An 18,963-nucleotide genomic window follows, 5' to 3' on the forward strand; every position below is an offset into this window, starting at 1 on the left:
AACCTCAGATCAAACTAGAAAATTTTAAAGCCTTTCCAGGAAGTTTTCAGGTTCATACATTACTAGAGCAAGAGGGGAAAGGTGTTTTGTAATTGTGAGGGAGCCACCAAGAATATCTGTCTGGTGTTCAAAATTCACACAGAGAGGATTCGGACAGAAAGGTGCTTTTGTTTGAACTTTGAGGCTGCAGTTGAACAAAGGACAGAAGGTGTGCAGGCATGTTTCAGTCCAACATAGCGTCCTCCTTCCTGTGATTGGCATCTTGACCCCTCAAATGTACAGAAAGCAGCCTGGTATTTGGCTGAAGGAGAACTTTGCAAAGGAAGGTTGATTGTTCGGCACCTTGGTCAACCAAGATAATAGGAGCTGTCAGCAGGAGACAAGCCTGAGATGTATGGCACAGATACTTGACACAGCAGGGCTGCTTTAGCCTTTCTGCGTGCCCAAAAAAGAGGATGTTTCTACAATGGGAGACAATTGAGAATGTGAAGTTCAAAGCTAGTAAGGGAGGCAGTTCATAGCTGGTTAAATATTTGGAAGATGTAATGTGGTCAGGAGTGTAAGGATATGTGTGTCTTGAAACTTGTTTTGCATAAATGTCAGCCCTTCTTTATTTATTTGGTTAAAAATAAATAAATAATGCATGTTTTAAACAGTTTAAAATTGTGGACAGAAGGTATTTTATATATATATGTAAGAAATCATCCCGTCTTTGTTCTTTTGATGGTTTAATGATTCATCGTATACCGTACAAAGAGTTTTGAAAAGGAAAACAAATAAAAAAAAAGTGGGGAAACCACAGGACTTAGATGTCTAAATGTGGCAGGAGAACCAGAGAGTAGAAAAAATAATCATCGCATTGAATTGTTTCTGAGATGCTACTGAAATGAATGGTTAGCTAAACGATGCCTTTCATTTGTCCGTCATGTGTGCTTGGGAAGAAAACTCCCAAGGATCTCAAAGATAAACAGCTCTGATCAATTGAGAATTCCTGCCCAAGGTCCTTTAATTATGCCCCTCAAAAAGAGTATGCTGTGGCAGGAAATATCTTCTCTATGCTGCCTTTTTCCCTTTGGCACCCAGCCTTGTTCATGTGCGTTAGACGTGCTAATAAGACTGTGCATACATGCAGCCAACTCGAAACAAAACAAAGAGGGAAATCTACCATTGGGAGGGGTTAGATTTATTATTTTAAAGCGATTACATTTTTTACACAGAGAAATAATGCAAACAACAACTGCCTGCTTCTTAGCAAAGCAGCTGTACCACCCATTTCCATGAATTTGTATTCAACAAGAGGGTAAGACTCCGTCGGCAAGGCACAGAAAAGGCTTCGGCAACCCTTAGTAAATCACCAGCTTCAGGGTTCATTGAACAACTTAGGAGAAAGTAGTCTACTCTGTAGTGACAAGAGGTGATTACGATGTTTAAGTACACACTTGGTCACATTTTGAGTGAGATCTGACTGTTTTCTCAGGGAAATGAAATTCATTGTCACTCCATAGCAAAGTGGCTTCTATTATTTTACACGGGTGAGTAGCACAAATTCTTACTTTTTCCTCCATTTGCAGTTGGGACAGGATAGATGCATTAATAGTTTCAACATCACATAGTCAGTGTAGCTTTTCCTCCCAGCTATGAATGTAGGAAGAAGCAAGTATTTGTGCTTCTTACCCATGTAAAATACTTTACTACCGAGTGACAATGAATTTCATTTCCCACAGAAAATGGTCAGTTCTCTTTCAAAATGTGACCAAAGGTGTACAGAAACAACTCTCTGTTGTTGCTGTGTCCCTGTCTGTTTTATATTTCCACCTCAGGGCAACATTTCAGCGAGCTCAGTAGGGCCTGATCCATAATAGCCCTGGGAAGTGTAAGTGAAGGCCAGGCTGCTCCGTAATTTCTGTTCCAGTCCAGATGAATTTCCCAGCTGCAATTGCACCTCTTCCTTCACAGCTCCCACATGTTCAGGGGGCTTTTCCCCCCTCCCTAGCCATCTCCTCCAAACTGAGTAAAATTAATTGTTATCTCCTAAGAGGAGCCAGAAAGACACCAGAGTCCAGTCTGCAGTTGAGCAACAATAAAAGGATTCAGAGAACTTTATCAAAGCTTCTATTAACCCCCTGCTGGTGTCCTCAAACAGGATTTTTCCTCCAAGAATGAGAGCACAAAAGCTGGGCTACACAACTGCCCCTGTGTGTCCATTCAGAGGTTTTAAATCCGCCGAGTTACTAATTAAAATGCCATGCAGTGTAGCACAAATAAACATAGCCTGCTTCTAAGTCCCTGCATTGCTCCACTGACTCATGATTCAAGAAGCAGAGTAGGAAGCTGACCTGATTATATCCATGGATGAGAACGCTAGCCCAGCCTCGCTCTCCCATATTGAATTGTTAAGCTTTAGCTGTGGAGGGAAGCAGAAAAGGACTGTCAGATACATTCATACGTAAGGCGATGAAGGGGACCAACAAGCTCTTTGTTTAGAAACTGCCCCTCATGGGGAGGCCGGTCCTTGCCTGGTAGAAGCCTTATTGAACCGAACACAGTTGTCGCTGGCCGTGTATCTGGAGAACCGGGAGCGTTGTCTGTTTGCACAGGTTTGCATTGGCTCACGGAGAGCTGTAGCGTGCGCCTACCGCAGTCTGCAATCAAAGTGGCAACGTTCTGAGGAATGTCACAGTGCTGAGCTTTCTAGCAGACGTGACTCTTTTCACCGAGATATGTCACAGGAGATTTAGATCTGTGTGAACTGGTGTGCAGAGAGTTTGGCTGGGGTGTTTTATTTTTGTTTTGTTTTCGTGTGTGTGTGTGTGTGTGTGTGTGTCTTTCTCTCCCCTCCCCTTTCTTTCTTTTCTTTTTTTCAGTACGAGAAAGCTCCGGTGGGGTTTCCCCCTGCCCAAACAAATCATGCAAATGTATGGCTGCTATCTGCGTGCACTCGGAAGATTTCATGCAGTCTGTTTAGATTAATGTAATCTTCCTTCATTACTAAATTCAAGCACTGGCATTCTCGGCCTTTGATTTAGTAGCCTTCTTGGTCATTGGAGCACTTGGTTGCAGAGCTCTTGTAAAGGGGAGAGGGAAAAAATATCTTAATCACTATCAGACATTTACAGTGTTTTTATGCCTCTCTCTTGAATACATTCCAAAGAGGGAAAATAGCAAACCAGGCCATATGTACATAGTTTATGCCTTTTGGCCATTATTAGTTCAGAACACTCCATATGGGAAAAGGTCCTGTGCAAAACACACACTGCTTTGTTTTTTGTCCTTAAAGCCCTTCACTTGGATGTAATTATGTTCCATCATTGGATATTGCTATAAGAATGATTTCAGAGGGGAGAGGAATGGACAAAGCAGAATTAAATACACTTGGCTATTTTATATTAAATTATATTGGTTTTATTCTTTATAGAGAGGAAAATAATTTCTGTTTTCACAGCATCCTGTTGGTTACATCTCTCACATACCTCTATGAGAAGAGATGGCAAGGACACAAATGCATTTCAGTCTTTGTGAAAATTTACTACGCAACGTGGAATGTTTTCAGAGACGGTGTAGGTTGCATCCAATGTTAGTTGCACTAAGAGCAGATCATGAAGTCCATAAGTTATAAAGAAATGATCCTTTAGTTAACAAAGCATGCTTTTTGTATTATCTATTCAGTTTATCAAGATATATATATATATATATATATATATATATATATATATATGACATTTGCTTAACATGGCAATGAAAGTCAGTCAACAAAAGACATAATGTCTGTGGATGCATTTTTTATTTTTATTGGTCAACTCTGATGAAAAGAAATGCAAGTTTCTGGTCCTCATTGTTACTGAGATACTGAATTGCTTTCAGAGTATGAAAAACAATTCTCTCTTTAAATCTTTTATTGATTGATAGACATTTTTCTTCCTAAACACAATGCCTTTTTAGTCACACAGATGCAGAAATCAGTTGGAACCTGAAAGTCTGCATTAGTTGAACTTGAGATGGCCCTCCTGCTGATATAATTTGGGCTACCAGCATCTAACTTGATGAAGCTTGAATGGTGGCAGCAACTATTGAACATCGGCTGCTATATGGAAATCTTTCTTTGCTGAGCCTTAATAAGTGTGGACTTACCTCAATTAACAGATTATTTACTTTTTAGAAACAACAATTCTAAAGTGACAGTCCCAGTGAGAAAAGTATGTCATGCCCCAGATTGGTTAGAAATCTGGAGAAAGCTGATTTCTGTTGAAAACAATGGAACTTAAGTGTGCTTTTCCATTCATTTCAATGGGGCTTGGGTGTAACTAATTTTCTCTGGGTTACACCCATTGTGTGGATTAATGCTGTTCCACTGCAAACGATAATTGCCTCTTTGCAATTGTCCACAGTCCCTTGCATTTATCCTCTATGGTCCTCTGGCCTAAATGAGTTTCCCATCCGTAGCTCAGCGCTGAAAACGGATAGCTACATCTCAATTTTCTTGTGCGTCAAGATGCTGTATGCAAACCTGAATCAGTTTTTGTGTTCTGAATTGCCTCTCCTCTAATCTCTCAAGAAATCAGGGGTAAGGGAGTTGGGGAAAACCTTTGTGGGACAGCAGGGCTGACGAATTACCTTTAGAATTTCATAGTTGCTCTGCAGGGCATAGCTTCAGCAGCACACCGCCATCCTTCTCTCCTTGTGCTGCCACTGCTGTGTTGAAAGTTTGAAAGGCTGCAATTATGCAAACAGTGAGGAAGGAAGGACCAAAAGAAGTCCTCTGAAGGTTGGAATGGGCACAAAGAGATATGGCTTCAATGGCAAATGGAAGACATGTGATTTTCTCTTCAAAAAGAAAGTGTTTGTTAAGAGTGATGAGTAGCAAACGCCGTAAACTGCGAGACTCCGCAGGGTAGGCATTGTCTGGCATGTTTTGAGTCAAATACAGTCTGATCTTTACCCACTGCTGTAAATTGCTCACTTAGTCTACTTGCTTTCACATGTCACCAGCTTCCTTTAGGCATTAAGAGGATAAAATTTGCGGACGTGTCTGTTTCAATACGGAATGATACAGCCCTTGTAAATCAAGAGAGCTGTAAGAGGGGCATAAACATCTAGTTGGTGCATTTTATTGGAAGGGGAGAGAAAGCTCTTTTAAAGGCTTCAGCACTTGGAAAGCATTTTATTGACTGAGATGAGCTTTTTTAAAATAAAAATCAAGCCTTCCTTTCCCCTCTATTCTATTTCGTCCTTCAATCCCTTGCATCATAGGAACATTCTTTCTGAGCATCTCCTTAGTTTCTAGAACCTGAAGATACTTCTTTCTCTCTGAGAGCCATTGCAGAATCTGGCCAACAAGCCCCAAAAGCCAGTAGTTAATCCACATAATCTCTTTTACACCATCAGAGCTGGTGTCGACACATGGCACTCTTGGACAGCTGTGCTGCCTTAGATGATTAGCTCTGCAGAACTGCCATTTTAATGCCCCACAAAACACTGACATAGTCTTTCTTTGAGGCATTGTGGGAAATCAAAATGAAGGCTGCAAGCCTCTGCAGTGGTTCCTTGGGTTACATACGCTTCAGGTTACAGACGCTTCAGGCTACAGACGCTTCAGGTTACAGACTCCGCTAACCCAGAAATAGTACATCGGGTTAAGAACTTTGCTTCAGGATGAGAACAGAAAGTGCGTGGCGGCGGCGTGGCAGCAGCAGGAGGCCCCATTAGTTAAAGTGATGCTTCAGGTTAAGAACAGTTTCAGGTTAAGAACGGACCTCCGGAACAAACTAAGTATGTAACCAGAGGTACCACTGTACTGCCATAAGGTAAGCTCAAGGGTATAGGAAGGGGTCCACTGCAGAGCACTTTCTTGGACAGGGGCTCAAATCTGCAGCTGGCCCTGAATACCAAGATGCTGAAATTGTGCAGCATGAGCCCCTTGGGAGGCTTGTACGTAGTGGGGGTACAGCATCCTCGCAAATCCTTTCCTCTTCTGCTTTGTTTTAATTTACATTTGGTTTTGCACTCATTTGCAGTTGAAGCTGCCAGTAACTTTGATTGTGATCAGAATGTCTCTGGAACTGAATTTGGGCTTTGAAATGGATGCTGTAGAAGTAAAAACGGTTCTTATGATGTTTTGGAGATTTATCTCTGCTTGAATATTATTATCATTATTTTATATAGCATCATCAACATACCATTGTGGTTTATGGTGAACATTTCCCTGTCCCAGTCCACATTCTGATACTGGGTCCTTTTACAGTCTATGGGCAATTAAGGACAAGAGGGTGTTCAAGAAAGCACAAGGCTTTTGGTGGTGTCATGGAACACAGTGCACCCACTTTGAAATGAAGTGGACTTGAGTACACATGTACAGGATTCATCTGTGAGGGCATAAAGATAGATGGCATAAAGAAGGGAAGAAGTTGTTTCAGCTGGAGGTGGGACTGGATGGAAGACAGTGTAGGAGCTTAGACCTTCTGTAGCCCTCTAGATATTGTTGGCCTACAACCCACCCCTAACCATTGACCTTGCTGTCTGGGACTGATGGGACAGTAATAAGAATAGCTTTCTCCTCCTTGATCAAAGCAAGAACATTTTGATAGAGGATTTTTTGAACAAAGGCAAAATGATTGAGTTGTGACAAGGGAAGTCTACAGGGACAGCTGCGAAAAAGCATAAAGCATGAAACAAAAACTATACAGTGAGAGATGCCAGAGCTTGATTGTTTTTCTGAGGGAACTCAGAGGAAGAGGAAAATTTCCCCAATAATACATCTGAACAATTTTTTCCTGATTATATATCTACTGACCATTTGCTCTGGAGGAAGCTGCCTTCAATTCTTTTAGCAGAGGTGTGTCACTTTAATTGTAAGTAATGGCTGCATTGCCCTTACCCAGAACTAATTTAGAATATATCAGTCTTGTTATTGTTAAAAGAGAGACAGAGAAAATTAGACTAAAATAAAACACTCGAAAATTGGCTCTCCAAAGTATCATAATAGATAAACATACTGTTCTCTTATAAGACAGAAAACACAAAACCTGTGGTTTATTTATTTATTCAATTTATTAAACACATCTTTTACCTTGTACCTCAGCCAACAAGGCTCCCAAAGTGGTTTTCATGATTAGAACAATAACATATTATTAAGACCAGCCTTTGTGAACCTGGTGCCTTCCAGATATTTTGGACTACAATTCCCATCAGCCCCACGGCATTGGGTCCATCTAGTTTGGTACAGTACTGTCTATGCCAGGGTTTCCCAAACTTGAGTCTCCAGCTGGTTTTGGACTACAATTCCCATCATCCCTGACCACTAGTGCTACTAGCTAAGGATGATGGGAGTTGTAGTCCGACAACAGCTGGAGACGCAACTTTGGGAAACCCTGGTCTACACTGAGAAATCCTGGTCTATACTGGCAGGCAGTTGCTTTCCAGAAACCATTCTGCATCACGTGCTGAAAATCAGCCTGGAGCAATCTGATCGCTGTGTTGAATTGACAATCAAACCAGAACCCTTTCCTGATCCTCATTATAATCAGCCCTGAGAAAATGAAATTCAAAAGAGCTCTAAAAATCATGGTTGAAATTATTTTACAATAACATTGACCCTTACCCCACAACAGGAATCCCAAATCTTGCTGGCAGCTTTCTCTTCTCGTGTATTGCCATTTAGAATATCAAACAATGCAACTCCCCCCCCCCCCCATTCAAAACACAGAGTTGGAATCAAAAGGTGAGTAAATGCTGGGTGAACCGAAATAAATGTGGAACTTGTAATTTAAGCTGCTGCTGACACCCTAAAGTAGGACTTTAATTTTGTGCTTGCACATTTCAAGGCTCAAAGACCCTTCTCCAGTTTCTGACTCTGCTTTCAACTGACCTCCTTTTATTTTTACAACCAGGCAGTGCACAGAATGAAGTTCTCTCCCCTCCTCTGTGCTTCACATGGTTTATAATTTTCTGCCACAGAAAGTACAGGTTTCAGATGAAGGAGAATGGACTCTATCCAATTACAGAGCCATTTACAGGTAAAAAGTTGTGGGTGGTAAACTGAAAGAGGCTTGAGCAACATTGCCTCCCACTCCCCTTCCGACCTTTCGCTCTTTATGGCAGTCCCTCAAGTGAAGAACAGGTTTGCAGTTCATTAGCCGGCCAGAATGGCATAGATTCGTTTGCAGCCCCCACCTCTTGTATTAGAGTTTTCAGGGCGAACAAAAGTATCCATAGCTTTCAGTCGTAACAAAGAGCACTCAAATTAACACCATCAAAACATTACATGGCACAACAGAAAAGGCCAACTTTATGCATTCTAGGAACCACATTGCTGAAATTTATATTTAATCAAATTACCAACCATACACACACCAGCTTTCTTTTCACACCTTGTATTTTTGTGGTGTTTATTCCAATGTCAGTTTCGTTTATCCAAGCTTAGAGGTGGGCTTAAATGACTCCCTATAATTCATTTTACTTATTTCTAGGGAATTATCATTAGTTATGATTTAGAAATGGCAGCAGATGAATGGGGACAATGTGCTAGCTATGTAAATAGCTTACCTCCTTACTACTAAAAGCACTTGTAACAATATGGGGAATTAAAACCTTACATTACTACTTACCCATTTCTCAGACACCTGAACAGCTATAAAGGGGTGGTAATGTGGGGGAATTTTCATGGTGTGATACCCAACATTAGTCATAAGAGTACACTCACTAAAATACATGGACCAGGCCTTTTATTTCAGTGGGTCTGTTCTGAGTGTATCTAACCTCAGCTTTTACCCATTGTCCACATACTGTAGAGCAGGGATGGGGGAAACCTCAGGCTCGGGGGCCCAAATGCAGCCCATCCAGACTCTCTCTCTCTCTGGCCCTCAGGACTCTCTCCAAGCCACACGTCCTCTTAAACCACTGCTTTGCATTGCCTGCAATATGGCCTTGAACTCATTGCATAAAGCCTTTTGCTTGCCTGCATGGGGCGTAGAGAGGGGTTTGTGTAAAAACTAGTTTACTGTACAAAGATAAAATTCATATGTATTGTTCCTCCTCCTTTTCCCTTGCCTCCACCGCTGGACAGTTGCCCAGAAGACAATGTGGGCATCAGGATGAAGCATGTTTCCTAGTCCCACTGTTGAAGTACCAAACAGTAACCTTCTAAGAGTTCACAGCATGGCTTTAATTCATCCAAATCCGTTCTTGCAACATTTCCCTCTTGACATAGGCAACCAGCAAATAAAATGCATTCTGTTGAATGGGGTCATCCATTCATGTCTTTCTTTCTCCTCTACATTTATTTCTTTACCACTGTTGGATTCACCTTAAGGACCATTATGTATGCCATATAAATGCTAGCTGTTCCTTCTCAACATTGCTTCCTTCTGTCAGTTCTTAACCTGCCAATGTATTGGCTATGGGAAAGCAAGGACTTCTCACTTTTTTCTTTGGGTTTTCTACCATGCTCTTCCACAGTTATGAATTAATAAGAGTGCATCAGAAAGGAGTGAAGAATTTTGAGATCACTGTCCTGGAGACTTATGTAATTCAGAATTTAATCACCTAGAACAGTAAAGGAACTAGGGCATGATTCAATCCCACCCACTGCCCACTCCCTGCCTAAGCAAAGCCTTATATTTTGGTCCAAGAGAATGTCTCATCTTTGTGTACAATGGATTGGCAGTCGCTCCAGCTGTGAGAGATGCAGTTTAATGGTCTGCAGAGCTAATAAAATTTAAAATCCAGCAATCATTCTCTTTAACTGTAAATTGGAGGCGTGGATCTGCTACAGTTATCTTCTGTGTTTAATGGAGGTAGAATAAAATACTGCTGGCAAATCTGGGTGGCTTGAAAGCGATGCTGGTGTTAAAGCAAAAGCCGTAGTGTACATGGTTAGAGAAATAGCACCTTCTGATGTTTGCCCATAAGTCAAAGAGGTAAGTTTTTAAAATAGTATTTGGGTTGCTGTTGATGTGCCAGACCTGCCGCTAATCATATTAGTCTGCTCCGCATGTAGGATCACTATACAACATTACATCCAAATCTGAAACTTAGCAGTCCTAGTCTTTCCTTAAAAGGGAACAGCCCACACTCTTATCCAATTACAACATTGTATAGTGTGTTTTCAACACTATGGCTACATTCAAATGGCAGTTTATTCCATTTCCTTGATGTTTCCTTAACTGCTGATTTCTGCGTTATATTTGAGCTTTCATGTGATGTAAAAGCCACTGATGAAATATAGCACATTCTTAGCATTTATTTCTGTGCTTTTTTAGTCCAGAAAAAATCCATTTGCAGCCCCTTTAATCTGGAAAATCACAGGAGTAAAGTGGATAAATTTAGGGCAGTATACTGTCAATACAAGGACACGGGTGGCGCTGTGGGTTAAACCACAGAGCCTAGGGCTTGCTGATCAGAAGTTCGGCAGTTTGAATCCCCGCGATGGGGTGAGCTCCCATTGCTCGGTCCCTGCTCCTGCCAACCTAGCAGTTCAAAAGCATGAAGTGCAAGTAGATAAATAGGTACCGCTCCAGCGGGAAGGTAAACAGTGTTTCAGTGCGCTGCTCTGGTTCGCCAGAACCGGCTTAGTCATGCTAGCCACATGACCCAGAAGCTGTACGCCGGCTCCCTCAGCCAATAAAGCGAGATGAGTGCTGCAACCCCAGAGTCGTCCACGACTGGGCCTAATGGTCAGGGGTCCCTTTGCCCTTTACCTTTACTGTCAATACAGGTTTTTCCTGCCATTTTCAGAAGCACATATGCACCGAAAGGGTAGGAGACTAGCAAAGTTGTCCAATGACATTCATTTTTGTGTCGCGCCACACCTACTGGTGTGAATCGAATTCAGCTCAACATGCCACCATATAGCATGTCCAGCAGTGTGAAAAGAACATGAGAAAATGGAACAGAAGCACTAGCATTACAATCAGGCAAACTACCGCAATATTCCCCATGTCTGAATGGCACCCTGTGTTTGGCAGCTTAACAAACCACTACAGAAAGTATGTCTAAATGAAGTAGGGTGGGTAATGCCTTCTTCTTCAACACTTGTAGCTTTGATATGAAATGCATGGTGCATCTTAGAACATGGACAGACGGCAATTTATGTAGTTCTCAGCAAAGCATTGACACAACTTGTGCTGGAATTCTTCTACTGTACTTTTGCCTCTTAAGAAGCTCAGATGTCCATGGCTGCTTCCCATTCCAGTTTCTGAAGTTCTTTCTCCTTATCCTAAGGTTATTTATTATCCCATGCCTTTCAAATTAGTATAGGCCGCACAATTTATCAAAGCTGGCGTTCTATTTATGGTGGATCAAGTTCTGCTCTTTGTTACAGCTACATGGGGCCCAGCAGTCTCCCAGCTTCCCAGGTTAGAGAGCCACTGGCTAATTCCAAATTGAACAAATTGCTTATAGCATTTCTTCAAATGTTTTGCAGTGCTAACTCCAACCACCCGTGTTATGTTAATCACTGTCATTCAAGCGTTTGGGAATGTTTCTTTTCTTTTGCTTCTTTTTTTTTGGTAAGTGGCTGAAACATTCAGACAGATTTTTATAAATTACCTTCTTACTGAAAGACTTGTTTTCCTGTTTGTTTAAAACTGGCATTCATACATACAGGAAACATACACATTGCTTCCTGCCATGTTTCTGTTGGCAAGTATTAAGTTATCTTTGTCAGGACGTGCCAACAGGCTTTCTTAGCAAGCAAGCAGAAATAAAACAAGTAGTCCTCAGACTAAACAGATGCCTCGCTTGAGTGGTACTGCAGGCCCCCTGCCTCATCAAGAGCTTCCTTCCTAAACAAAACAAGGAGGATTTGCCAATCTCTGCTTCGTAACTTTGTAGTGGTCAAATAAAATCTATGGGCATGATCCAGTCATAGTTAAAGCTCTTAGACTATGCACACTTAACATGGAAAAAGTTCCATTGGACACAGTGCAGCTTAACTTTGGAATAAGTATGCCTTGAACTGGGCTGCACGTCTCATTGATTTCCGTGAAAGAAATTTACACACGTGTTCTCACATATGTGTCCTACTCTCTCACCGAGATCAAGGGAAGAAACCTTTGGCTGGATATTGCAGCTGTCAGAGTTCCAGATTTTGAAGTTGCTTCATGTTGGCATGATGATCTGAATTTTGCCTTTCAAGAAACGATTTTGGAGGCAGAGGAGCAGAATGATAAAGATTTTGTCATTATACTTTTACAGAGTAAGGTAGTGTTTAAACTTTAAAACCACTATCGTCCTCAACTGTAGCTTGCATTTTAAACTCACTTAGCTATAAGAAACGTCTGTACAGAGCAGCAGCACTGGGGTATGTAATATTTAATTGCTTCCTATGTTCTTATGTTTCACTGTAGCTCTGCAACTGGCCATACTGTCTTTTCACATGGCCAGTGCACACCCAGTTTGCTGTGTGACTATGCCCATACCTGAAAATGAGGGACATACCCTCAATAAACTTGGAAGTCATAAGAGTGTTGCTGAATGCAAAAGCTCCAGCACCAAGCTGACTTGAAAATATTATTTTTAAATAGTTCTTTTCTCAACTGAGAAAGGAGTATTTATCCTAGTTTAGTGTATCAGCTTTCTTTAAAGTAATTAATAATGAAGCAGGCTTTTAGCATCCCTCAAACAAGGTAAAACTCTTAATCACAGTAGTATCATTACTGCTTTCAAGCATTTAATTTTGATCCTTGACAACATGTTGAAGCCATCAAGCATGGTTATGTTCCCCTTAAGGATGAAAGAATATTTGAAGAAACTGAATTAATTTGATGTGAAATATATATATCTGCAGTGATCCACTTTTAGTTGTGCACAAAGATTACTGTGTAGTGCTATCCAGATCTTCAGGATTCTCATTGTCATTGGTTTCCTGCAGACCAAAGACTTTTCACTTAGTTGATTTCTTCTTGTTACTTTCTTCTACTCTGAGTCAGTCATGAAATAGTGTCACCTGAACTCTACCATATTTAGCAAGTGCCAAAGGCCTGCTGCAATAACTCAGCGTTTGCTAGCCTAAGGAAATTGCTTTATTATGCTGTTTGGGCAAAGTTTTGTTCCAAGTCTGCTGTCCTATTCTTTGTTTGTAGGCCACAAGCACGGAACAGCAGTAATAAAACTACTGGTAGGTGTTTAATGGTAGAGTACTGAGGAAGTAGATAAAAGAAAATTGCTCCATTCACAACAGTAGGGAGCAAGTCTTTTTGAGTGAGGGGCAAGATTGTGAAGTACTGAGTTTGGGCCTGCATAAAGTTACACAGCCATTTACTCAGGGACAGTTTCCTCTTCATTCCACTCCCAGAGCATACCGAATTCACCAAGAAACATGTTATCTGCATGAATGAACATACAATGGATAACATACCATCTATGGAATAAATATATAAGATGCATATCCCCAATAATAAGTATATAAGATGCATATTCCTGGTTGGCAACTAGCTTTCTTGACTGCACACTTCAGAAAAAAAGTGAGGGGCACGTCTCTGGATTATTGGGTTGTGCTTCGAGCCCCAAAACCCATCCTGAATGGAAATAAAGACACAGTGGAGACAGAATTTAGTTTAGATGTTAATTGGCAAATTTTGGCCACAACTTTATGAAAATACACAAATGTAACTGGTATTGGCTTAGGCATTGGTATCAAACTATATCTGGCTCCTGCCCCACCCTGCAGGAAGCCTGGAAGGGTAAACAACCAGCAGGGGGATCTCTGTCAGTGTATATTGACTGGTGCTCACCCCTGGGGTTCTCGGGGGTCCTGGCATGACCCTAGCCCCTCTCTGGGCTTTGGACGAGATCCAGACCCCCGGATTCCTTTAATGGAACACCCAATTCATTGGAGGGGCAGGTGATGGCCGCACCACCCCTCCCCACATTCCCCTAAACCAATGCCTAACCGCCAAACCTTACAAAGTTGTGACGATTGCTAAGAGGTAGGCAAAAACCAAGTGGCCACAGCCAATCTGCCACATTGAAAAAAATTCCTACCTGGCCCCCATTCCAAAACAGGCAACCAACTGAAGTCCAAAGCAAGGCCAAACACGACCTAATTAACGGGTGGGTGGGCAGGTGTTCGGCAGCGCGAAACAAAAGGAGGCCCCTACATCGTTCTGCCAAATAGATACCCCCACCCCCAACCTTGCCACGCTGCTGATTGGTTAAAGGCCATTGGCATAACTGTGGCACCACCGGCTTGGAGCGGGGCAAGCCCCGCTCACAAGCCGGTTGGGGAAGAGTTTCAGGGCCGAGCACAACATGGACCCAACATGGAAGGGAATATAGTTTTCACTTGCCTTTAATCCAAGATCGCCAAGGTTTGTGCAACAACCCCATGAGGTAGATAAGTGGAGACACAGTGACTGGCCCCGGGTCATCTGATGAGCTTTGTTCACGCATGGAGATTTAAACATTTGTCTAAACACTCTAACAACTATCCTACACTGATTCTGTACACAATAGCTGCTTTATATTGATGCAACAATTAGGGGACTCTTAGTTAGCACCTATTTTGTTAAGCTTTAGGTGCTGACTAAAAACAGCAAGATCTGCTTCTGTTGAGAAGGATGCTTAGAAGAGTGGTGCCCTAGCTGTCACTCCACCCTTTTCTATCAGTATTTTTAACACAGGTATGAAACTTTGGGTCATAGATTTCAGCAGATCACTTCAGCGTCTGTTGTACAGTGATACTTTCTGTTTCCAAATTATGTGTGACTGGTAAAAAATGAAAGGAAGACACCTCCCTCCCCCACTTCAAGAAAGAATATCCTCTTAAAGATAGAACGAATCAGAGCTGTTGAAAAATTATTTATGAAAGAATGATTCAGCTGCTCTTGCAGACTCACTCATTAATGAAGGCATTTGGCTTTCTGGTTGGACTGTCACTAATCTGCTTTTACTGTAGACGGTGGTGGTGACTTATCCTGATTTTCTCCCTTGACTTTTGATGCCACTGCAGAGGGGGAGAGAAAAGAAAATAAGAACTTATCCTTGAAAAAAGTCTCCTTCGACTTAAAGGTTTAACATGAATATCAAGCCAGGACAGTTGCTTCTGACTGTATTGGGTACCTTCTATAAATAACTTGATAGCACCCCTTTGAACGAAACCTCCCTGTTTCTGTTATTCAGTATATCTTCATGCACATGAGACTCTGGGTGAGGAACAAACAGACAGATGGGTAGACGTGTTGAGGGAGGCAGGAGCAGAGCTCCAGAGTCATTTCTAACAGAGATGCCAAACTGTCAAGCAGTAGATCAAGAAACAGTCTTCCTGACAGACGCAATTCAGCCCAGAGAGTTCCTTTGTGACTATATGTGTGGTGCCTGCTGCTTCGTTTTTCTCCCATCAGACCTGTCTGATATGGTCAAGTAGTTTTGAAGCTTTCATGTCCGGTTTTCTTTTTGCTGTTGCTGTTTCATGTGACATTTATCTATTTAGTTATTTAAAACAATTCTCAATGAGGTCCTTTTAAAGATATTAAAATGTTCAATGATAGCTATATTTCCCCCCATAAGATGTGGCTATTTCTTTGGGGGTTTTTTTCTGTATGGGATGGAATTATGATTTCACTCTGAAAGGTCTCCATAGATCTCCACCCTGCAGTTGTTGTTGGTTCCTGTTGTTTTGAAACACCTGCATATTTCTAGGGTTTTAGGGACAAAGGAGGGAATATATTCAGTTTTCGAAGCTGCCTAATCTCTGTCTCTACAGAACAGCTTTTTGCAGATAAGATTTTTTTAAAATTTCCCTGAATGCCCCCTTTTCTTCCCCAGAGACCCCCATCATTTGTACCAGTGCTTGTTAGTTGTGGCAGGACTTGATAACAGCTGGCTAGAGATGTGACCACACAGTAACAGAACAGCAAAGAGTGGGCAGCCTGGATCGTAAATCTTCAGGAAGCCCATTCCTCCAACAGAACTACGAATCTGTTACTGTCATTGTCAAAGGGGAAAGGCATTGTCCCCTGGCCTGTTAAACATCTCAAGTCCGGGCACCAATGATGCTGTATGGTAAACAACCAGGAACATCTATTGAGATGTTTCTCATTTATCCCATTGTTTGTTTTATCTTAGCTCTCCGTATTGCGTTCAAAAATCTAATTCTAAAGAAGCGTGGACTTTTATCCATTTTATAGTACTAGTTGAATTGTCAAAAAAGCCTATTGACCTTTTTTATTTTTTGCTCTCCAGTGAAATCAAACTTTACTCAAATCAAGTTCTCTCTAGTTATTGGCTGTGTTGCATGCCCAGTGCCCATGGAGCTTCCTTCCCCTCATTCTCACTTGCACCTCTTTAGGTAGCTGGCAATGACAAATGCATGCTTGTGTGGACAATTCCTTTTGTTTAGATTGCTGGCAGCTTATTGCATGACTCAGTTTGATACCTATCTGATCTTGTGGACTAGGAAAAACTATTTGTTTACTTAGCTAATAACAAATAAAAGCAAAAGGTTGTATCTAACTAAGTTCTACTCGGCGTAGACCCATTTAAATGAATGAATCTAAGTTAGTCATGCTCCTTAACTTCAATGAGTCTGCGCTGAGCAGGGTTAGCATTGGAATCAACCCAAAGTTGTATGTTCATCAGTAAGCCTAGTGAAGGGTCAAGTGTGAAAACAATAAAGAAGAGAGAACATTCATAGGAGACCAGAAGGTCACACAGTCAAATCCTAAAAGCAAGAATGGAGAAAATCTGCTAGAGTTTCTAGCCTATTCTGTGATCATTTACATTCAGATTCACAATTCTACATTGTGAGTCTTCTTTGAAAGTTTTCATGTGTCCTAATGAAGCAAGAGCGGCATAGTTTATTAGTCAGATATCTGCTTTCAGTCTCTGAAGTTCTAATTAAGGCTGAGGGGGGGGGGATCTGTGATTTTGAGCTGTTTCTAGTCAGAGTAGACAGTACTGTACTTGGCTAGATGGTCCCATGGCTTGACTTGGTATAAAGCAGCGTTAGATGTTCAAAGAAAAGTCCTGTGTTAGGCCATAGAGCTTGCTCTTTAACCTCCAGGAATCAGTAGTATATAGGCTCTAGCTCAGTTGATTAGAGCATGGTGCTGATAATGCCAAGGTTGCAAGCTTAATCTCCATCCAGGACAGCTGCATATTCCTACATTGCAGAAGCTTGGACTAGATGATCCTCAGGGTCCCTTCCAACTATAGTATAAATAAATTATATATTATGGAAATGCCCTCTCGCCAACCACCTGAACTCAGTTAATGGCGGCTACCTGAGAAGGACCTCATTGGAAGACTGTAACACACAGGAAGGTTAAAATGGGAGGACAAAGTCCTCTGGGCCTTGTCCTACTCCCAACATCATGTAAAGTTTTGCAGGGCCCAGAGGATACCTTTCTCCCATACCTTTCCAGGTATTAAAGGTTCCCACTGAGGTCCTTTTCAGGTCTCACTATCCAAGAGTTTCCTCAGTCACAACTCCTGCTTGCTTCATGCCACTTTTTCAAATTGCCTGAAAGTGACAGGAAGGTTCATGGAGAGGGAGGGGAATAGGGGGGCTTGCATTGTGTGTGTGTGTGTGTGTGTGTGCGCGCGCGCACGAGCGAGCGAGCGAGCGAGTGATTAAATTGATCAATTTAGATTGGCCCAAGTTCTAGATGGGGCCCGAGTCCAATCCTAAATTAATCTGGGAGAACTAATCCAAAAAATTAGGTGGCCAATCCTTCTTCTTTGGACTCTACCTCACTAATGAATGTTGCTTACTTTTTATGTAGCGTGGTAGCTTAAACTTTATTGTATGTAGCCAGAGATGCTTTTTGCTGGTTTTAGTGTGGTACAAATGTACCAACAGACCTGATGAATGAATGCATGCTACTGATGTCATCAAAGAACATTTCATTACTGCGCCTTGCCAGGGTAGCTTGAAAGACCTCATCAGGGGTCCGAGTCCTAAAAGAATGAAAGGTGGGCACAGAGCCATCAGACCAATGTGATGGGAAAGGAGGAGGCTCCTCACAGGCTATATAGTACAATTTACTGCGTGGACAGTGTTTTAATAGTCTTCCCGTGGAGCCAACATGCCTAAGGCTAAGCCTGTGTTGAGTTGCTTTGGAGACTGTGTCCAAAGGGATCTTACATTGCATTTGTGCAAAAGACAAAACAGCCAGCATCCTCCAATACTTAGGGCTCTTCTGGGAGCCATTGTATAACATTTCCCTCCTTTCTCTCTTGGCAGCTCCATCTCAAATTGCTTTGATCCAAGCTAAAGAAATAACGAGGCACAGTGTGGCACTGGCTTGGCTGGAACCTGACAGGCCGAATGGAGTCATCTTGGAATATGAAGTCAAATATTATGAAAAGGTATTAATTCATCCTGGAGAGATGACTTTTTCTTCCATTATGTTGGATGCCAGGGCCAAATAGGTTTACCTTTGTCATTGTGTAAATGGTCATTATCAGCAACAAGTTTGTTTGCCTATAAAATCATATCCAGTTTGACATTTCATACATTTTAGCAGTTGTACTGAATAACATATTGCACTCCCTCCCCCCTTTGCTCTATAGTACTGGTGTCATTTTGTATTTACTCTCACCGTAGGAACTATCTGATTCCAGTGGGGCTATTTATAATGAGAATCAATAGAGCAGAGAAGTAGTGCAACATTAGCCTTACAACAGAGACAGATGTGTAATAATGAAGTATATAGCACAGTAATAATAATGAGCTCTGTATGAGCTGATAGCTTTTGCCCAGAATGATGGTGGCGGTTTGATAGATTTTAATAGAAAATAAAGGAAAGGAAATTACTTTCTTCACCTCCTTCAAGTTATATGGAGACATTTCTACAAATAATTTGTTCCTCCCCCAGTTCAGATCTATGGAAAGAGCTATTTCCTCTCAAGGTTCTCTGCAAAATGAACAATTACTTTCTCTCTCTCTCTCTCCCTCTCCCCCACCCCCTTCACCTTATTTGCTTTTCTAATAATGCCCAAAATGAGTTGTAGATTTTTATTGGAACA

At 41.6% G+C, this 18,963-nt stretch overlaps 1 protein-coding gene across 2 annotated transcripts in view; it reads left to right on the forward strand.

Annotated features, from left to right (window-relative positions):
- The window catches only part of EPHA4 (EPH receptor A4), a 157,891-nt gene that overhangs the window by 95,375 nt on the left and 43,553 nt on the right, over positions 1-18,963 (forward strand). For both annotated transcript variants that reach the window (XM_083613745.1, XM_083613744.1), the window contains exon 6: positions 18,179-18,303. In XM_083613745.1, coding sequence (XP_083469871.1) covers positions 18,179-18,303 — 125 coding nt within the window. The remainder of the gene's footprint in view (positions 1-18,178; positions 18,304-18,963) is intronic.

The sequence above is a fragment of the Podarcis filfolensis genome (assembly GCF_964270895.1).
Source record: "Podarcis filfolensis genome assembly, chromosome: 5".
Taxonomy (NCBI): Eukaryota; Metazoa; Chordata; class Lepidosauria; order Squamata; family Lacertidae; genus Podarcis; species Podarcis filfolensis.